This window comes from Sminthopsis crassicaudata, chromosome 2 (assembly GCF_048593235.1).
Source record: "Sminthopsis crassicaudata isolate SCR6 chromosome 2, ASM4859323v1, whole genome shotgun sequence".
NCBI lineage: Eukaryota > Metazoa > Chordata > Mammalia > Dasyuromorphia > Dasyuridae > Sminthopsis > Sminthopsis crassicaudata.
In genome coordinates this window covers 295,418,622-295,438,153 of record NC_133618.1, presented here as the reverse complement: position 1 = coordinate 295,438,153, position 19,532 = coordinate 295,418,622, and the positions used below count along the sequence as shown (strand labels likewise).

The following is a 19,532-nucleotide window of genomic DNA, read 5'->3' as shown; positions in this document are numbered from 1 at the left end:
AGTACAACTTACCAGCTGAAGAGAATCTGGAGTTTCAACAGAAAAGGTCAGTCCCCAGGGGAGGAAGAAGAGAGGCCAGCAGAGACGGCTGGATGCTAGCATACTGCGCTGATCGCGCTGGGAAGGGCTCTGGGATCAGAGAAGCCACTGAGATAAAGGAATCTGGCACAGGCTGTTAGCTCTTCTCTGCTTATAATACAGCAGTTCAGAAGAGAAATCTAAACCACTTTAAAAATTCAAAGATAGATTGGATCTTCCCGGATCCTGGGGGTGACTCAGCAGATCTCGGCACAGTGGATGTGGCCCCTAGCTCCCACCTGAGACTAGTTAAGAGATTGAGAAGTGGGTGGATACGGCCCAAGGCAACACACACTGCCTGGCTCAGCTGAAGGCTGTGGAAATCAGCCCCGGAAGTCCCAGAGAAGCAGAACCTTTGAACTAGGGACCGCAGTTTCTGGCAGACACTTCCCAGTTTGAGCACAGGGGCTTTTCACGTCACCTGCTGCAGACATCCACGCCCCACTGGGACGCATAGGCTGGGCTTTGTGTCGCCTTTACTATTCAGTCTCAAACCTCAGGGAAGCCACTAGAACACAGCGCCCTCAAAGCACAGCAGTGCTAGTCACCTCTGAGGCACTTCCAGGGAGGGGGTAGGGAACTCTCTCCCAGAGCTCTGTCTTAGCTCAGGCGCAGAAGCCGCTGCATCCATCGGGTCTGGGAGGAAGCTGGTAAAGAAATAAATAAATAATTTCCTACCCCAGGGACAGACCCCAAAAGATTTTTCAAGTATGAGTAAGAAGCCCAGAAAAACCATAGATTCCTTCTACACAGAGAAAGAGCGGGTATCCAACCCTGAGGAAGTTAACAGCAGAGAGTCAGCAGATAACAACCTAAAGGGGAATGATTCCTGCCCCCCATCACATAACTCTCTCCTTGAAGAGACTATTAAAAAGTTAAGAGAGTTTGAAGAAAAATGGGGAAAGGAAAGGGAAGCTATGATAGAGAATAACAACGTCCTGAAATTGGAGTTGGAAAAAATAAAGAATTCACAGGAGATGCAGGGAAACAAAATTTGTGAATTAGAAAAGGTTAAAAAATCACAGAAAAGTAGGATTTCTGAATTGGAAAAGATAAAAAAGTCTCAAGAAAATAGAATTTCTGAATTGGAAAAAGAAAATAATTCTCAAAAAAAAAAATTAGGGAAATGGAAAAAATTCAATAGAGCAAAATAATTCATTTAAAAACGAAATTGGGCATTTACAAAAAGAACTAAAAACTGTGAAAGAAGAAAATAACTCCTTAAAAGTCAGGATGGAACAAATAGAAATGAATGATTCACAGAGAACCCAAGAATCAGTCAAACAAAACCAAAAAAATGAGAAGCTGGAGAACAAGTTCAAATACTTACTGGGAAAATCTATAGACCTGGAAAATAGATCTAGGAGAGATAATCTGTGGATCATTGGACTTCCCAAAAACTATGACCAAAAAAAGAGCCTAGATTCTATTTTACAGGAAATTATCAAAGAGAACTGTCCAGAGATAATAGAAACAGAAGGGAAAGTAGATGTGGAAAGAATTCATCGAACTCCTTCTGAAATAGACCCTAAAAAAAAAACACCACGGAATATTGTGGGTAAACTGCAGATTTACCACACGAAGGAGAAAATCTTGCAAGCAGCTAGAAAAAAACAATTTAAATACCAAGGTGCCACAATAAGGGTCACTCAAGATCTGGCTGCCTCCACATTAAAAGACAGAAGGGCCTGGAACCTGATATTCCGTAAGGCAAAAGATCAAGGACTGCAACCAAGAATGAACTACCCAGCTAAGTTTAGCATCTTTTTCCATGGAAGAAGATGGTCATTCAATGAAATAGAGGAATTCTATATGTTTCTAAGAAAAAAACCAGACTTAAACAAAAAATTTGATCTACATCCACAAGACTGAAGAGAAACAGAAAAAGGTACACAGAACCCTTGAGAACTGTAACTCTGTTGTGGGTATATAAAAAGTACTCATGGATAATTTGATTTTACTGATATAAAAGAAAAAAAGGGGGGTGAAGTAAAGGGAAGGAGGTCGTTTCAGAAAAAGGGGAAGGAATGATAAAAAGAGGGAAACTACATCCCAGGAAGAGGCATAAAAAATAGACCATATCTGAGGGAATTTAGTGAGGGGGAGAATCATTGTGTGAATCTTACTCTCATCAGAAGAGGCTCAAAGAGTAAATAATTGACATATTTGTTTTTCAGAGAATTTTCTCTAACCTCATTAAAAGGGGGGAGAGGAAGAGGAAACGGAGAATAAGTGAAGGAACTTGGAGGGAGGGGGGAGTGGTACTAAAAAAAGGGAGGGCTGCACGTCACAAGGGGGGTCTGTAAATTAAATATCGGGGAAGGGGATCAGGGGGGTCAAAGGAAAAAGCATAATCTGGGGATAATATGATGGCAGGAAATACAGAATTAGTAATTTTAACTGTAAATGTGAATGGGATGAACGCTCCCATCAAACAGAGACGGATAGCAGATTGGATCAAAAATCAGAACCCTACAATATGTTGTCTGCAGGAAACACACTTAAAGCAGGGAGATACTTATAGAGTAAAGGAAAAAGGTTGGAAAAGAGCCTATTATGCTTCAGGTAAAGCCAAAAAAGCAGGGGTAGCTATCCTTATCTCAATCAAGCAAAAGCAGAAGTTGGTCTAGTTAAAAAAGATAAGGAAGGAAACTATATCCTGCTGAAAGGTAGCATAAATAATGAAGCCATATCAATACTAAACATATATGCACCAAGTGGTATAGCATCTAACTTTCTAAAGGAAAAGTTAAGAGAATTGCAAGAAGAAATAGACAGTAAAACTATAATAGAGGGAGATCTCAACCTTGCACTCTCAGATTTAGACAAATCAAACCGCAAAACAAATAAGAAAGAAATTAAAAAAGTAAATAGAGCATTAGAAAAACTAGGTATGATAGACCTTTGGAGAAAACTGAATGGCAATAGAAAGGAATATACTTTCTTCTCAGCAGTTCATGGATCCTATACAAAAATAGACCATATATTTGGACATAAAGATCTCAAAATTAAATGTAGGCAGGCAGAAATAATAAATGCCTTCTTCTCAGATCACAATGCAATAAAAGCTACATTCAGTAAAAAGTTAGGGGTAAATAGACCAAAAAGTAATTGGAAAATGAACAATCTCATCTTAAAGAATGACTGGGTGAAACAGCAAATTATAGAAACAATTAATAATTTCACCCAAGATAATGACAATGATGAGACATCATACCAAAATCTGTGGGATGCAGCTAAAGCAGTAATAAGGGGAAATTTTATATCTTTAGAGGCTTATTTGAAGAAAATAGAGAAAAAGAAAATTAACGAATTGGGCCTGCAACTTAAAAAGCTAGAAAAAGACCAAATTAAAAACCCCCAACCAAAAATTAAACTTAAAATACAAAAATTAAAAGGAGAAATCAATAATATTGAAAGTAAAAAAACTATTGAATTAATAAATAAAACCAAGAGTTGGTTTTATGAAAAAGCCAATAAAATAGATAAACCTTTGGTAAATTTGATCAGAAAAAAGAAAGAGGAAAATCAAATTGTTAGTCTTACAAATGAAAAGGGATATCTTTCCACCAATGAAGAGGAAATTAGAGAAATAATAAGGAGTTACTTTGCCCAACTTTATGCCAATAAATTTGATAACTTAAGTGAAATGGATGACTTCCTCCAAAAATATAGGCTCCCTAGATTAACAGAGGAGGAGATAAATTGCTTAAATAATCCCATTTCAGAAAAAGAAATAGAACAAGCTATTAATCAACTCCCCAGGAAAAAATCCCCAGGACCAGATGGATTCACATGTGAATTCTACCAAACATTTAAAGAACAATTAGCCCCAATGTTATATAAATTATTTGAAAAAATAGGGGATGAAGGAGTCCTACCAAACTCCTTTTATGACACAGACATGGTACTGATACCTAAACCAGGTCGATCGAAAACTGAGAAAGAAAATTATAGACCAATTTCCTTAATGAATATTGATGCTAAAATCTTAAATAAGATATTAGCAAAAAGACTTCAGAAAATCATCTCCAGGATAATACACTATGATCAAGTAGGATTTATTCCAGGAATGCAGGGCTGGTTTAATATTAGGAAAACTATTAATATAATTGACCATATTAATAATCAAATTAATAAGAACCATATGATCATCTCAATAGATTCAGAAAAAGCATTTGACAAAATCCAACATCCATTCCTACTAAAAACTCTTGAGAGTATAGGAATAAATGGACTATTCCTTAGAATAATCAGGAGCATATATTTAAGACCGTCAGTAAGCATAATATGCAATAGAAATAAACTGCAACCTTTCCCAGTAAGATCAGGAGTGAAACAAGGTTGCCCACTATCACCATTACTATTCAATATAGTACTAGAAACGCTAGCCTCGGCAATAAGAGCCGAGAAAAAGATTCAAGGAATTAGAGTAGGAAATGAGGAAATCAAACTATCACTCTTTGCAGATGACATGATGGTATACTTAGAGAACCCCAAAGACTCTGCTAAAAAACTATTAGAAATAATTCAAAATTTCAGCAAAGTGGCAGGATACAAAATAAACCCACATAAATCCTCAGCATTTTTATATATCACTAACAAAATGCAACAGCAAGAGATACAAAGAGAAATTCCATTCCAAACAAATGTTGAGAGTATAAAGTATTTGGGAATCCATCTACCAAAGAAAAGTCAGGAATTATATGAGAAAAGTTACAAAACACTTGCCACAAAAATAAAGTCAGATTTAAATAATTGGAAAGCCATTCAGTGCTCTTGGATAGGCCGAGCGAATATAATAAAGATGACAATACTCCCCAAACTAATCTATTTATTTAGTGCTATACCAATCAAACTCCCAAGAAACTATTTCAATGACCTAGAAAAAATAACAACAAAATTCATATGGAAGAATAAAAGGTCGAGAATTGCAAGGGAACTAATGAAAAAAAAACTCAGAGGAAGGTGGTCTAAGTGTACCTGATCTAAAGCTATATTATATAACAGCAGTCACCAAAACCATTTGGTATTGGCTAAGAAATAGACCGGTAGATCAGTGGAACAGATTAGATACAAAGGACAAAAAAGGGTACATCTATAGCAATCTAATTTTTGACAAACCCAAAGATACCAACATTAGGGATAAAAATTCATTATTTGGAAAAAACTATTGGGAAAACTGGAAATTAGTATGGCAGAAATTAGATATGGATCCACACTTAACACCATATACCGAGATAAGATCAAAATGGGTCCATGATTTAGGCATAAAAAGTGAGATAATAAATAGATTAGAGGAACAGAGGATAGTCTACCTCTCAGACCTTTGGAGGAGGAAGGAATTTATGACCAGAGGAGAACTAGAGATCATTATTGATCACAAAATAGAAGATTTTGATTACATCAAACTAAAAAGTTTCTGTACAAACAATACTAATGCAAACAAGATTAGAAGGGAAGTAACAAATTGGGAAAATATTTTTAAAAGCAAAGGTTCTGACAAAGGTCTCATTTCCAAAATATATAGAGAACTGACCCTAATTTATAAGAAACTGAACCATTCTCCAATTGATAAATGGTCAAAGGATATGAACAGACAATTCTCAGATGAAGAAATTGAAACTATATCCACTCATATGAAAGAGTGTTCCAAATCACTACTGATCAGAGAAATGCAAATTAAGACAACTCTGAGATACCACTACACACCTGTCAGATTGGCTAAGATGACAGGAACAAATAATGATGACTGTTGGAGGGGATGTGGGAAAACTGGGACACTAATACATTGCTGGTGGAGTTGTGAAAGAATCCAGCCATTCTGGAGAGCAATTTGGAACTATGCCCAAAAAGTTATCAAACTGTGCATACCCTTTGACCCAGCAGTACTACTACTGGGCTTATATCCCAAAGAAATACTAAAGAGCGGAAAGAGACATATATGTGCCAAAATGTTTGTGGCAGCTCTTTTTGCTGTAGCTAGAAACTGGAAGATGAATGGATGTCCATCAGTTGGAGAATGGTTGGGTAAATTATAGTATATGAAGGTTATGGGATATTATTGCTCTGTAAGAAATGACGAGCAGGAGGAATACAGAGAGGCTTGGAGAGACTTACATCAACTGATGCTGAGTGAAATGAGCAGAACCAGAAGATCACTATACACTTCAACAACAATACTGTATGAGGATGTATTCTGATGGAAGTGGAAATCTTCAACATAAAGAAGAGCCAACTCACTTCCAGTTGATCAATGATGGACAGAGGTAGCTACACCCAGAGAAGAAACACTGGGAAGTGAATGTAAATTGTTAGCACTAATATCTGTCTGCCCAGGTTACATGTACCTTTGGAATCTAATGCTTATTGTGCAACAAGAAAATGGTATTTACACACATGTATTGTATCTAGGTTATATTGTAACACATGTAAAATGTATAGGATTGCCTGTCATCGGGGGGAGGGAGTAGAGGGAGGGGAGGGATAATTTGGAAAAATGAATACAAAGGATAATATTATAAAAAATAATAAAATTTAAAAAAAAAGATGTAAAATTGTTTAAGAATGTTCAAAGAAAAACATCACTTTCCTTCATTTCCAATATAGGTTTCTGTCATTTCTATTATGATGAGTCAGAATGTTCTTTTGACTAATGCAAAATGAGAATATATTTTTTCACTTATTTACAAAATGTGTGGTGGAGAATATCTATTGCTTAGGCAAGATAATATATGTTAACAGATATTATTACATCTTATTCCTTTGGAAAAAATGCTATTTAGTTTGCTATTTTTAAATTATAACCTACAGTTTTATGTTTAAATAAAATATATAAACATAGCTTTTAGAATTCCCTACATTAATGGAAGAGGAAATAGAATATCCAAATAAGCCTTTTTTTTTTTTTTTTTTTTAGAAAAAGGATAACAGAACATATCATAAATGAGTTCAAGAAAACAAAGAATTAGGACCAGATGGATTCTACTAAATTCTACCAAATTTTCAAAGATCATCTATTTACAATATTAAGTAAATTATTTGGAATAATAGGCAAAGGAAGGCATCCTACCAAGCTCCTTTTATAAAACAAATATGGTACTGATATCTAAACTGGGAAGAGCAAAAACAGAGTAAAAAGAATTATATATTTATTTTATTAATGAATATGGATGCAAAAAACCTAAATAAAATACCAGCTAAGAGACTAACAATATATTACAAAGATTATACAATATGACCAACTGGCATTTATACAGGAATGCAGGAAAGACTTAACATAAGGAAAACCACTAATTTAACTGATTATATCGATAACAAAAGTAATAAAAACCATGTGATTATATAAATTGATACAGAAAAGGCTTTTGATAAAATATGCTCATTTCTATTAAAAACACTTGAAAGCATAGATATAAATAGATATTGACTTTAAAAGAATCAAAACATTTTTAAAATAAAAAAGCTCTATCTAAAACCATCAGCTAGCATTATTTGAAATGGGAAAACTTTCCCAATAAGTTCAGGAATGAACAAGGATAATCCATTATCACCAATATTATTCAATATCATTTTAGAAATGCTAGCAATAGCAGTAAGAAAAAAAGAAACTAAAGGCATAAGAATAGGCAATGAAGTAACAAAACTATTTTTTTTTGCAGATAACATGATGAAACTTAGAAAATGCCAGAAATTCAATTAAAAAGTTAGTTAAAACAATTAATAATTTTAGCAAAGTAGCAGAATATAAAATAATCCCACACAAATCAAATATTTTTATATATCACTAACAAAACTCTGCAGGAAAAGATAGTAAGAGAGATCCTATTTATAATAACTATTGTTGGTATAAAATACCTGGGAGGGTTTTTTGCCAAAATAAACCCAGAAATTACAGGAACATAATTATAAAACACTTTTCATATGAAAAAAGTTAATCTAAATAACTGGAGAAATATTATTTGTTCATGGGCAGGCAGAGCCAATATAATAAAAATAGCAATACTACCTAAACTGATCTGCTTATTCAGTGCCAACCCAACTAAATTAAATTACCAAAAAATTATTTTCCTGAATTAGAAAAAAAATAATAAAGTTCATTTGGAAGAACAAAAAGTCAAGAATTTCAAAGTTACAAATGAAAAGGAAATCTAGCAGTATCAGATCTTAAACTATAAGACAGTAATTATCAAAAACATGTGGTACTGGCTAAGAAATAGGTAGATCAATAGAATAGATTAGATCTACAGTACATATTAGAAAATTTGTGTTTTAGAAATGTAAAGATTTCAATTTTGAAGATAAGAATTCATTATTGGTTTTTAAAAACTTATTTGGAAAGCATTCTGGTAGAAGTTGAGCATAAACCAAAATCTCATACCATTTACCAAGATAAGGTCAAAGTGATTATGTAGAGGAGATATCATAAGAAAATTAGAAGAATATGAAATATTAACTATCAGATTTACAGGTCAGAGAACAATTTATAAATAGTTTTGATTACATTAAATATAAAATATGTACAAATAAAACCAGTGCAGTCAAAATTAAAAGGAAAATAGCAAACTGGGGGCAAACGTTATAGGTATATTATCAAATATATAAAGAATGTTATTAAATCTATATTCCTCATTCTTCAACTGATAAATGATCAAAGAATAAAAAGCAATTTTTCGATGAAGAAATCAAAGTTATGTAAGTCATATAAAATGCCCTAAGTAACTCAAGATTATAGAAATGCTCATTAAAATAACTGAAATGTTATCTTATACCCATCAAATTGGCTAAAATAATAAAAGAGGGAAATACTGGAGGAGATGTGGGAAAATCGGGACATAACTCATGTTGGTGGAATTGTGAACTGATCCAACTGTCTTAGAGAACAATTTGAAATTGTGCCTAAAGAATTATAAAGCTGTATACCCAATGACTCAGAAAATCCCTATTAGATTTATTTCTAAAGGCAATTAGAGGAAAAGAGGGAAAAGTATATTTTCCCAAAATAGTTATAGTAGCTCTCTCTTTGGTGGCAAATAACTAGAAATTGAGGGGATGCCCTTTAATTGGGGAATGGCTGAACAAGTTGTAGAACAATATTCTATCATATGAACATGAAAGAATATTACTGTGTTATAAAAATGGTAAGTTGGTTGACTTTAGAAAAATATGGAATAATGAAAAGTGAAATAAGCAGAATCAAGAGAATATTGTATACAGTAATAGAAATATTGTCATAGAAACAATTTTGAATGACTACTTCATTATGAATATTATAAATACTCAAATCAAATTAAAGAACTTAGAAAGGAAGATACTATCTACTGCCAAAGAAATAACTAATAAAGTATGTGTAGTATGGTTTTACATGTGAATATACATACACACATATTTGTATCTAATGGTAGCCTTCTCTAGAACAGGATGAGGTGGGAAGGAGGAAAAAAAAGTGCACAGCAGCAAAGAACAAAAAAAAATTGGAAGGACAGAAAAGCAAAGTAACTTTGAAAAGAGTGAGTAGCATTTATACTGTAGTTTTTTTTAAAAAGTAAACAATGTGAAATGGAAATTAATGTTTTTATATAGAATTGTTTTATATTGTGTTTTGTACTATAAAATATGCTTTTTCTGTCTTTTTATATTTAAGTTCAAAGTAATAAAAATTAATTTTAAAAAATGGCTTTCAGAAATAAAAATAGAAGTTGTTTATATTCTAAAATATGTTACATTAAAAAAATTCCATTCTGAAAAGACCTCTTAACTCTTCATATTCTCATTTCTACAAAAGTAGAATTTACAGAATATAAAATATTAAAAACAAATAAATGAACGTTTCTCTCTCACACAGTCACATCATTCTTGAAATACCTAACTTACCTGGCCTGTTGCCACATAGTCTTTTAAAGGATGAATTGCCAGACAGAGAATGTCATCATCATGACCCAGATAAAATCTTTGTGTATTCTGTTGTCGATTATAAATCACACCCACAGCTGCAACATGGTACACAATTTCACCAATCTGAGTATAAAATAGATTACTTCGACAATCATAGCCTCTGTAACTAAAACAGAAAAAAGAATCAAATATATTAAACTGATACTTTAAAGAATCCACATAAGTTATGTATATTATTATATTACCTAAGTTTAAAATGATTGTTAATCATTTTAACATATTACTATGTCAGGCATAATAAACACCTATGAACAATTGAAGTAAGAAGTACTAAAATGCTAAAAGTAACAGATTTCTATCTGTAACCAAGTTTCTTCAGCATAAAGAACCCAATTTATATATAATATGCTTAATTATTGCAATACTATGCATATACTAAAGAATATATAAAGAACTTTCTAAGAATTACAATTGTTAAAAAAAAAAACTCAAGCAATGGCTGAAAGACCATTTTGAAATATTATAGAGAGAGAATTTTTGCTTCAAGTAGGGCTTAGACTAAATGATCTTTTAGCTTTCTTTAAGCTCAGAAAGTCAATGATTTTATGAATGTTTTCCATAGTTGCAGTAGAGAAAAATCTCTTTCTACACCACTTGCAAATTCCTGGCCACCCAGTTGACTTTCTGATAGAAGGATCTCTAGCATTTATGTGTTTCTCAAAAGCATACACAGAACAAGAAATCTCAGAAACAAATATAATCAAGTAAAGGGAAAAAACTTTTCCCTCACTATGAATAACAAAATCTTTCCATTTTCTCTGAATTAAATCCAAAAAAGTATTTCTTTGTATAATGAGTTTTTTTTATTTCAATGTCTTTCTAGATAAATGTAGAAATTATAATATATATATATATATATATATATATATATGTAATTACTTAATTATGAGATGATGATAAAAAAAAATGCCGTGTAATACAAGTACACAATAATCATGTTCTTCCTAGATCTCAGTCTAAAAGACTCTAGGTTCCTCTGTAATGTGAATTGCTCGTTGTGTGCAATTCAAGTCAGAGGTTCATTTTGGAAGTAAAATGACTTTTTGATTATGAGAACTAGCTCATAAAGAGAAAAAATGAAAACATTCCAACTACATTCAATTTCTAGCTTATGGTTCCTGACAGGTATGCTGGTACATAGTTAGCTCTATGAATTATAAAGTAATCCAGCTTATATATATTTAAGGCCCTTTTGTCACTGCTTATAATTAATTTGTTTTATCCTGCTTACAAGCAGCTTTCCTACTTATGTGAACTATTAAATTTGTAACAAATATTTAAAAGTCTAGATACTCTCTTACCCATGCACAAAATGTAACCGTATACTCTGTCCTGGGGCTCGTACTCTTCTTTTAGATGTAGCACTTTTGTGTTTCTCTCTGTACTGCTCTTTAAGTTGAGGTAGATCTTCTTTGTAAACCTTTAAAAAGACATATATAAATATATGTATACATACATGTGTATGTATGAATAAAATTTTTATTTCTATTATGTAGTAAGAGAAATACCAATACAAATTTCATGTGTATTATTCATTATCAGTGAAAAGATAACTATTTCACTATCATATCAAATTCCTATCTATTCCACTGGACAAAATAAGCTATTTCGTTAACTTAAATTTTTTGACTAAAACAGTTTCCTTGTACTGGTATGATTAATGTAATAACAGTTGACATTTATAGAGTACTTTGAAGTTTGCAAAGTGATATTACATATACTACCTCAATTTATTCTCATAACAATCCTGTAAGGCTGGTACAAAATTTTCATTATTATCACAATTTTTCAAATGAGGGAATTGAAACTAAGGTAAAACAATTTACCTGTCAGCACCTAACTAGAAAATATAAAAGCAGAATCTAAACACATCTTTATTCACTTCATTTTTTATCTTTGTCCCACTAGAACATAATTATTAAAATTATTAAAATATTATAATTATATATGTATAAACTAGTGTATATGTGTACATGTATGTGTGTATAGATATATGGTGTATAAATGTACACATATAATTTCAGTGGGTTTATGATCACAGAGATTTGGTTATTCTACATTGCCTCAATGAGAGAGATCATAACCTAGACACACAACATCTCCATCCATTCTTATCTTTCAATCACTCTTGCAGAGAGAACTCTATCCAATAGTCTGAGGGCTTTCCCATAGCTCTTTTTAATACTTATTGAGTATATGCAAGCTATCTACAGGTTATGTGCACTGTTGATAAAAGCCTGGTTCATCTCTTATATTCATACATCTCTTGGATGGCATCTTTTACATCAGAGGTTCTTAATCTTTTTTGTTTGTTTTGTTATGGACCACAATGGAAATCTGGTGAAGTTTTAAGTTTGCTTTCTTAGTATGTTTTCTTAGCAGAAATGCTGAATTTCATTTAGAAGTTAATGAAAATAAAGTAACGTTTTCCCCCATCAAAATTCACAGACCATCTGAGGAATATCCTACATTTAAGAAGCCCTACTTTATGCTATTCTTGTAAATAATTACTGGTATTTAGTATCATTTAGATCTGCCATGCATTCTCTCAACTGTCCTTTTGATTACCATTAAAATGATTTTTTCTGAAATTTGTGTTCTATGATTTTACCATATATCATCTCAGGAAGAATATTGTCACAAAAGATGTTTATGTCTCAGGGAGAACCTTGGGTATACTAAATATGTTGGATACTTTCCCAAATGCTATCCACAGTACTCTCTTTTTCCTAGTCGATTCTGATCTTAGCACACTGTTCATTTGTAATTTTTATCCCAGATACAAAAGTATAAATGGACCAACTTCACATCACAGTCCAGACAGAAGCTATTCTCATCCAATTAAATTTTTTCAAATGTACATTACTAGGCCAAGCTTTTAAATTGTTATAAATCTCATTTAGGTGGCCACGTCTTTGGATATGATGTAATTAGCACAATATCATCTATAATTACAAAAATTACTAGCATATATATGGCTGGCGAAGAACTTTCACAAATACCTCATTTGATCTTCATAACACCACAGAAGGTAGTTATATTATCATCACTCCATTTTATAGATGAAGAAACTGAGGCAGAACAATTAAGCGACTTACTTACAAATCATGTTACTACTAAGTGGCTAAGGTTGAACTCTTTTTTTCTGATTTCAGGTCCAGATCTTTATTTACATCACCTAAAAGCTTCTAAACTCTCTGCTTTTTATTTACAAGATACATGCATGGGTAATTTTACAGCACTGACAATTGCCAAGCCTTTTGTTCTAATTTTTCCCCTCCTTCCCCCCACCCCTCCCCTCCCCCAGATGGCAGGTTGACCAATACATATTACATATGTTAAAGTATAAATTAAATCAATATATGTATACATGTCCAAACAGTTGTTTTGCTGTACAAAAAGAATCAGATTTTGAAATAGTGTACAATTAGCCTGTGAAAGAAATTAAAAATGCAGGTGGACAAAAAAAGGGGGATTGGGAATTCTATGTAGTGGTTCATAGTCATCTCCCAGAGTTCTTTTAGTGGGTGTAACTAGCTCAGTTCATTACTGCTCTATTGGAACTGATTTGGTTCATCTCATTGTTGAAGAGGGCCATGTCCATCAGAATTGATCATCATATAGCATTTTTAAAGTATATAATGATCTCTTGGTCCTGCTCATTTTACTCAGCAGTCTTTGTACTAGATACCCCCATGGCAATTACAAACATCTTTGAAAAGTAAGTTTCGTTGTTTATGCTTTGCTTAACATTAATAATCAGAAACTTCTGAACAATTAGTCAATCGTAGTCATTCATTTAATTAATTATAAGATTGGGTCAACCTAGCTTACCTAGACTAGAATGTGTAGGGAACATCATAGGCCTAAACTCACCTCAGAACATCATATAAGTCATGACTCATTCTATTCCAACCTAGGCTCGTTCATCTCTCCTTATAGTTTGATAACTCTTCCTGGGAGTTCACTATATTGGTGCCAAAGTTAGTGCAGATACCTACTGCTCAAAACCTACTGTAGTTTAGGATTCAGCTCAAACAATACACTAGCATCAACTTACTCTGTAAAAGGGATTATAAATATACTCCCCCAAGTCTAACTCTAGTTGGTCTATAAGCATTTATTACATGCCAAGTACTGTGCCCAAAACTATGTCTGTGAATACACCTATTAAGGAATTTAGTGTAATCTTAATATACTGGAGAACTGTTAAGGTAGTATTTGACTTAGCAAATTAAAAAGTTTCATTCCCCCATCCATCTCCATACCCTCCCTTACTACATATTAATTACTTTTTGGCACCTTGTTTATGTCCTGATTTTGGTCATGACACTGTAAGCAGTTTGAAGCCATTAGCTATCATTTTTATCTTATATCCCCAAGGGTCAGGAGATGCCAAAGTCAGAGTAATTGCTTAGTAAATCCTCTATCTACACATCTACCTATCTTATAAAGAGCAGGATCATGTTTTACTTGTACTTCTTAGTCAATTATGAAACCACAAAAATCTCTTATAGCAGGATATTATTTGTAAAACTATTCTTTTTTGTATTTTAGTGAAGTATAAATTCAGTTTACTGACACATGATGCAGATGTAATTCATTAGCAAATATTTTGTAGAAATGAGAAATTAGATAACTTCACTTACTCTATCCCCTTGATGTCTTCTTGATCACATTTTCAGTAGTAATAGAAGTCATGATTTTTTATTATGAATTATGAATTGCATTATGAATTAAACACCAAGAAAGAATATCTCACCATTTCAATATGCAAAGAATAAAAAAGAGGATTATTTATGTTTGTTTAAAAAAAAAAAAAAAAAAAAAAAGAACTGTCCTGTTTGTGTTCTTTTTTCTGGACTTCCCTCTTTATGTATTTTTCAATGCTTCTGGTGCTTTTTAAAACATAAAACCACATACAACTTTTCTTGAACTATTAGTATTCAATATTTTTCTCTTTCAGATCTCTTGATAAGTTATATAGTATATGAATATAATGGAATATTATTGTTTTATTGGAAATGATCAGCAAGATGATTTCAGCGAGGCCTAAACTTACAAGAACTGATGCTAAGTGAAGTGAGCAGAACCAAGAAAATATTGTATACGACAACAATAAGACTATGTGATGATCTATTCTGATGGACATGGTTCTTTCCAACAATGAGACAAATTAGGCCAGTTTCAATGGTATTTTGATGGAGAGAGCCAGGTGAATCCATAAAGAGGATTGTGGGGACTGAGTATAGATAATAACATGGCATTTTCACCTTTTTTGTTCTTTGCTTTTTTTCTTGATTTTTTTTTTTCTTTTTGATCTGATTTTTCTTGCGCAGCATGATAAATGTGGAAATATGTTTAGAAGAATTTCACATGTTCTTGGTACCAAGAAGGAATATAAGTCTTCAAAAGATCACAATTATGCAAGACTGGTTCCTTAGCCCTTCTGTAAAGGCATAAAATAGGATAAATACATACTCAATCTAGAACCCAGAACTCTAGTCTGACCTTATATCTGATTGTAGCTGCTGGATAGATTCAAAGAACCTGAGTAGGAAGGGGATGTTGGGGCAATCAATCAGTAGTAGCCTAGATTATAGCATAAGGGCATTGTAATTAGGAAGTTGTTAATACTGCATACTTGGAATAGATGTATTTTGCTAAAAATGATTGCAATCAGGAGAGCTTTGCATCCATTCCCTAAATAAAGCTGAATAAACCAAAGGAATTTCCCGAGTGCATGAGCAAGTCAATCAGTGATCAAACAAGACACCTCTGTCAGCAAGATTTTAGAAGTAGGCCAATTCTCACAAACCATCAGTTTCCTAATTATTACAACATAGCTAATTTCAGTGATTGTAAAGATATTCATATGTGTTATACCCAGTGCCTGTCTACTTAGTTCCTAAACATAAATAGCCTTGAGGATTCTGTATAATATGTCTTCAGTCGCTTGTTTTCTAGTCTTTAACATCATTTTCCAATATATTTTTCACTGTACTCTGTTCTCTTACCTCGGCATTAAAGTCTCAGTTATCAGAGTATATATCAAATATATACATAACATATGTATATAGAAAGTATGTTTTATACACACACACACACACATATATATCTATACATATACATATTTCTTTACTTTCCCATTCTCTGCAACAGGTCATTGTGACAATGATAATTATAGCCAGCATTTAATTCTCTAAAGGTTACAAATGCTTACATATTGCATTCAATCCTTGGAATAACCCTGTAAGATTTATGCCATCATACTCATGAGAAATCAGATGAGAAAACTGAAGCTAACAGAGTGTAAATGCTTTGCCGAGAGTTATACAGGTAGTAAATGTCTAAGGCTGGTATGTCTCAGGTCTTCCTGTTCCAAATTCAACACTCTATCCATTACACCATCAAGATCAGAGAAAGAAGAGACTTTGATGGGGGGACTTGTAGTCCAATTCTGTCATTTTACAGATTAATAAAAGAAGGCCAAGGAAGCGCAATGACTTTCCTGAGGTCACTAAAGGATAAGCATCAAAGATAGACTACTAGCTCATGTCCTCTGATTTCAAAGCCAGTGTTCACTCCACTGTACCATGCTGTATCCTGTATGTTGATCTATATGATTGAATTTCTTCAACACAGTCTATTTTGCTGTGTTGTTCATGAACCTTGCAAGGTAAAATACCCAAACTTCCTGTAAAAAGATGTTCCTTGTTATCTTTCAATGAATAAAGAAAATAATTCCACCAACTTCTTGATGTACCTCTTAAAGGTTAAATTGTGGCCCATCCTACCAATTACTTCTTAATATTGCATTTATTTCACACATATATTTTGTTTATCCCCTATCCTCATTTGTCTTACTATCACCACTATTATTATGCCAATATCACAGCATTCCATACATACTTAAATGAGCAAAGAATAGTGTTCCTACTTTGAAAACTAAATGGCTTTTTGGATATTACATTCTTGGCAGCAAAATCTAGCCGACACTTATGTGATAGCATTATAAAAAAGATAGTCAGATATTGATCATTACAGAAATTTTCTAAGACAGGAAATTCTGAATAATCATTGAAGATATTTTCTTAAGAATATGTCCTTCACAGATAGATATTTTGAATAACCTCCTGATCAGACTTCTTGAAACAATTTTTAGAGAGCTGATAAATTTGCTTTCTCTTTCAGGGAGAAATGAGTATTTGAGATTCTTTTTCTGTTCTTGAAAATTGTTAAGCTCTTAATTATAGTTTGAATGGTCTTCAATTTTTTTTTTCATTCTAATTTGAATTTTGTGCAATTTTTTTTGCTGGAGTTTTCTTTTGTTCTTCATTCTTGATCAGGATCAATGACATCACAAAAGTAACTTTTTGAGTTTGTACAAACTGTATTTCAGTGAGACAGAGATGCTCAAAGTGGCAAGACAAAAGTAAAGATGATTGGTAACAGCCCTGTATTCAATGGATGACTTTGGTGTTTAATTTAGGAAGTCTTTTCCAGACCTTAGTTTGTCTATATCACAAATGGATTTCTTTGTTGTTTTAATTTTATCTGTGGAAACTTTGTTATTAACCCAAGAACAGATCACTTGCAAAACATATTTAGGAATTTCACAATATTTTCATCTTCTTTGTCTGATTCTACATTTCATCTCTAAAGGCCTTGATATTTCAATCATAAAACTAGGTAGTTCGGCACAATGGACAGAAGTGTTCAACCTGGAGTCAAGAAAATCTGAGTTCAAATCCTTTCTCAGACACTCTCTAAGTATGTGACTCTGGGCACATCACTTACCTTCTATCTTGGCTTTCACATTTGTAAGTGGAGATAATAATAGCACTTTCCAAATCCTGAAGCTCTATGCAAATACTAGCTATTACTATAGAACTATTGGTATAATCTCAAAAAAAACTAGAAAAATAGTCAACTGCTTAGACATTTTCAAGGATTCTGTGTCCTTATTAACTATTTGGTATATGTTTCTATTCATCAAGGTATTTACTGGGTAGCAATATGAAAGAAGGATAGGGGGAGAAATTTTTCACTTTCAGCTTCCATGGGAGCGATGAATCACACTAAGGACCATGCTTCCCTCTAACTTAAACTTTTTTGTATCTTCTGGTTTCACTTATAGCAAGAAGGTCAGTTTTAGTATAATTCAACTCCTCCAAAAATATGTCAACTCATTTGTTGTTGGACAAAGAGCTCAAATTTAAAAAAAAAAAAAAAAAACAAAGATCAAATTACTATTTATGGACGAATTTAATACAGTATTTTTTTACACTTTCTGCCCCCCTTTTCCTAGTCTGTCAAACATTATTATCTAAGTGGAACATGGATACATAAGACTGTAGGTAAGTTCTAGTTTTACTTTATTTCACAAGTTGCAAAGGACAAAGATTTCATTATCTAATATTTCGCCAGACTACTAGTAATGAACTATTACTACTAGTAATAACTATACTATAGTGATAACTATACTATAGTAATAACTATACTAATAAGAACTATAGACTACTAGTAATGGACTATTCAGTCCAGCCAATTCATGGTCAGCCAATATAACTTGTTGGAAGAACTATATACAAAACTGGCCTGGTTCCGGCTCTGCATAACAAAGTGTGCCCCTCCTCCCCAGGATAAACTCATTTCTTCTAAATTCACCACTAAGCTGCTAACACAAGTCCTGATTAACTCCACCTCTCTTCTCTTTTTAGAGAGCTGAAGGATGGAATATCACACTCCTCCCATTACTTTCCTTTATGAGTAGAAACTGAACTCTCAGAAGACTCTATTTTGCATCTGGTGACCTTTCTGGTTTCAACCCCACTCAACAAGACAATCCCTAGCATCCCGTTCCTGTTTACATGCGCGCACACACACACACACACACACACACACACATATTGTGTTCCTGATCCCTTTTGTGTATTTATTTCCTTTTGGACTATAAGCTCACTGAGGACTGTGATTGTCGTATTTTTTTAGTTAATTGTGCTCAGCATGTTATAGACACTAAATGTTTACTGGATTAGATGAATCCTTCTTTAGAAATTGGAACCTAAGCAGAAATTTTGTTATGCTGTTATAGCCATTAAAAACCTATAATAAGGCATCTGAGTTGAATTTTTATGGAAAATTTTTATAATACAATATGTTACAATATTAATATATAGTATGTCATGATAAATAAATTATATTATATTACTAGTAAATACAAGAGACAATATGTCTAATAATGAAAGTATAACAAAGACAATAAAAATATAAAGAACAATACTGAAATTAACAAAAAGAACTGGGAATTAAATTTTACAATCGAAAATGTTCATAAATGAAGAGGGAAAATTACCTGTCGATGATATGTGATCTGAGTCTCTTGTTCAATTTCAGAGTCCAGTTCTGGAACATCAGACTGATCTGAATCTGACTCATCACTATTAGAGTCAGCTAGACTTTCTGTAATTTTTAAAAGGCATTTATATGTTTTTAAA

The 19,532-nt window shown here is 32.7% G+C and overlaps 1 protein-coding gene across 9 annotated transcripts in view; it reads right to left on the bottom strand.

Moving 5' to 3' along the window:
- EML5 (EMAP like 5) overlaps window positions 1-19,532 on the bottom strand; it is a 212,495-nt gene that overhangs the window by 124,377 nt on the left and 68,586 nt on the right. For all 9 annotated transcript variants that reach the window (XR_012486446.1, XR_012486445.1, XR_012486447.1 and 6 more), the window contains exons 12-14: window positions 19,391-19,497; window positions 11,334-11,452; window positions 9,952-10,138 (exon numbers count right to left, since the gene is read on the bottom strand). Coding sequence is in view for 5 of the 9 variants with exons in the window: in XM_074289782.1 (XP_074145883.1) it covers window positions 9,952-10,138; window positions 11,334-11,452; window positions 19,391-19,497 (413 nt within the window). In the remaining 4 variants the exon portion in view is untranslated. The remainder of the gene's footprint in view (window positions 1-9,951; window positions 10,139-11,333; window positions 11,453-19,390; window positions 19,498-19,532) is intronic.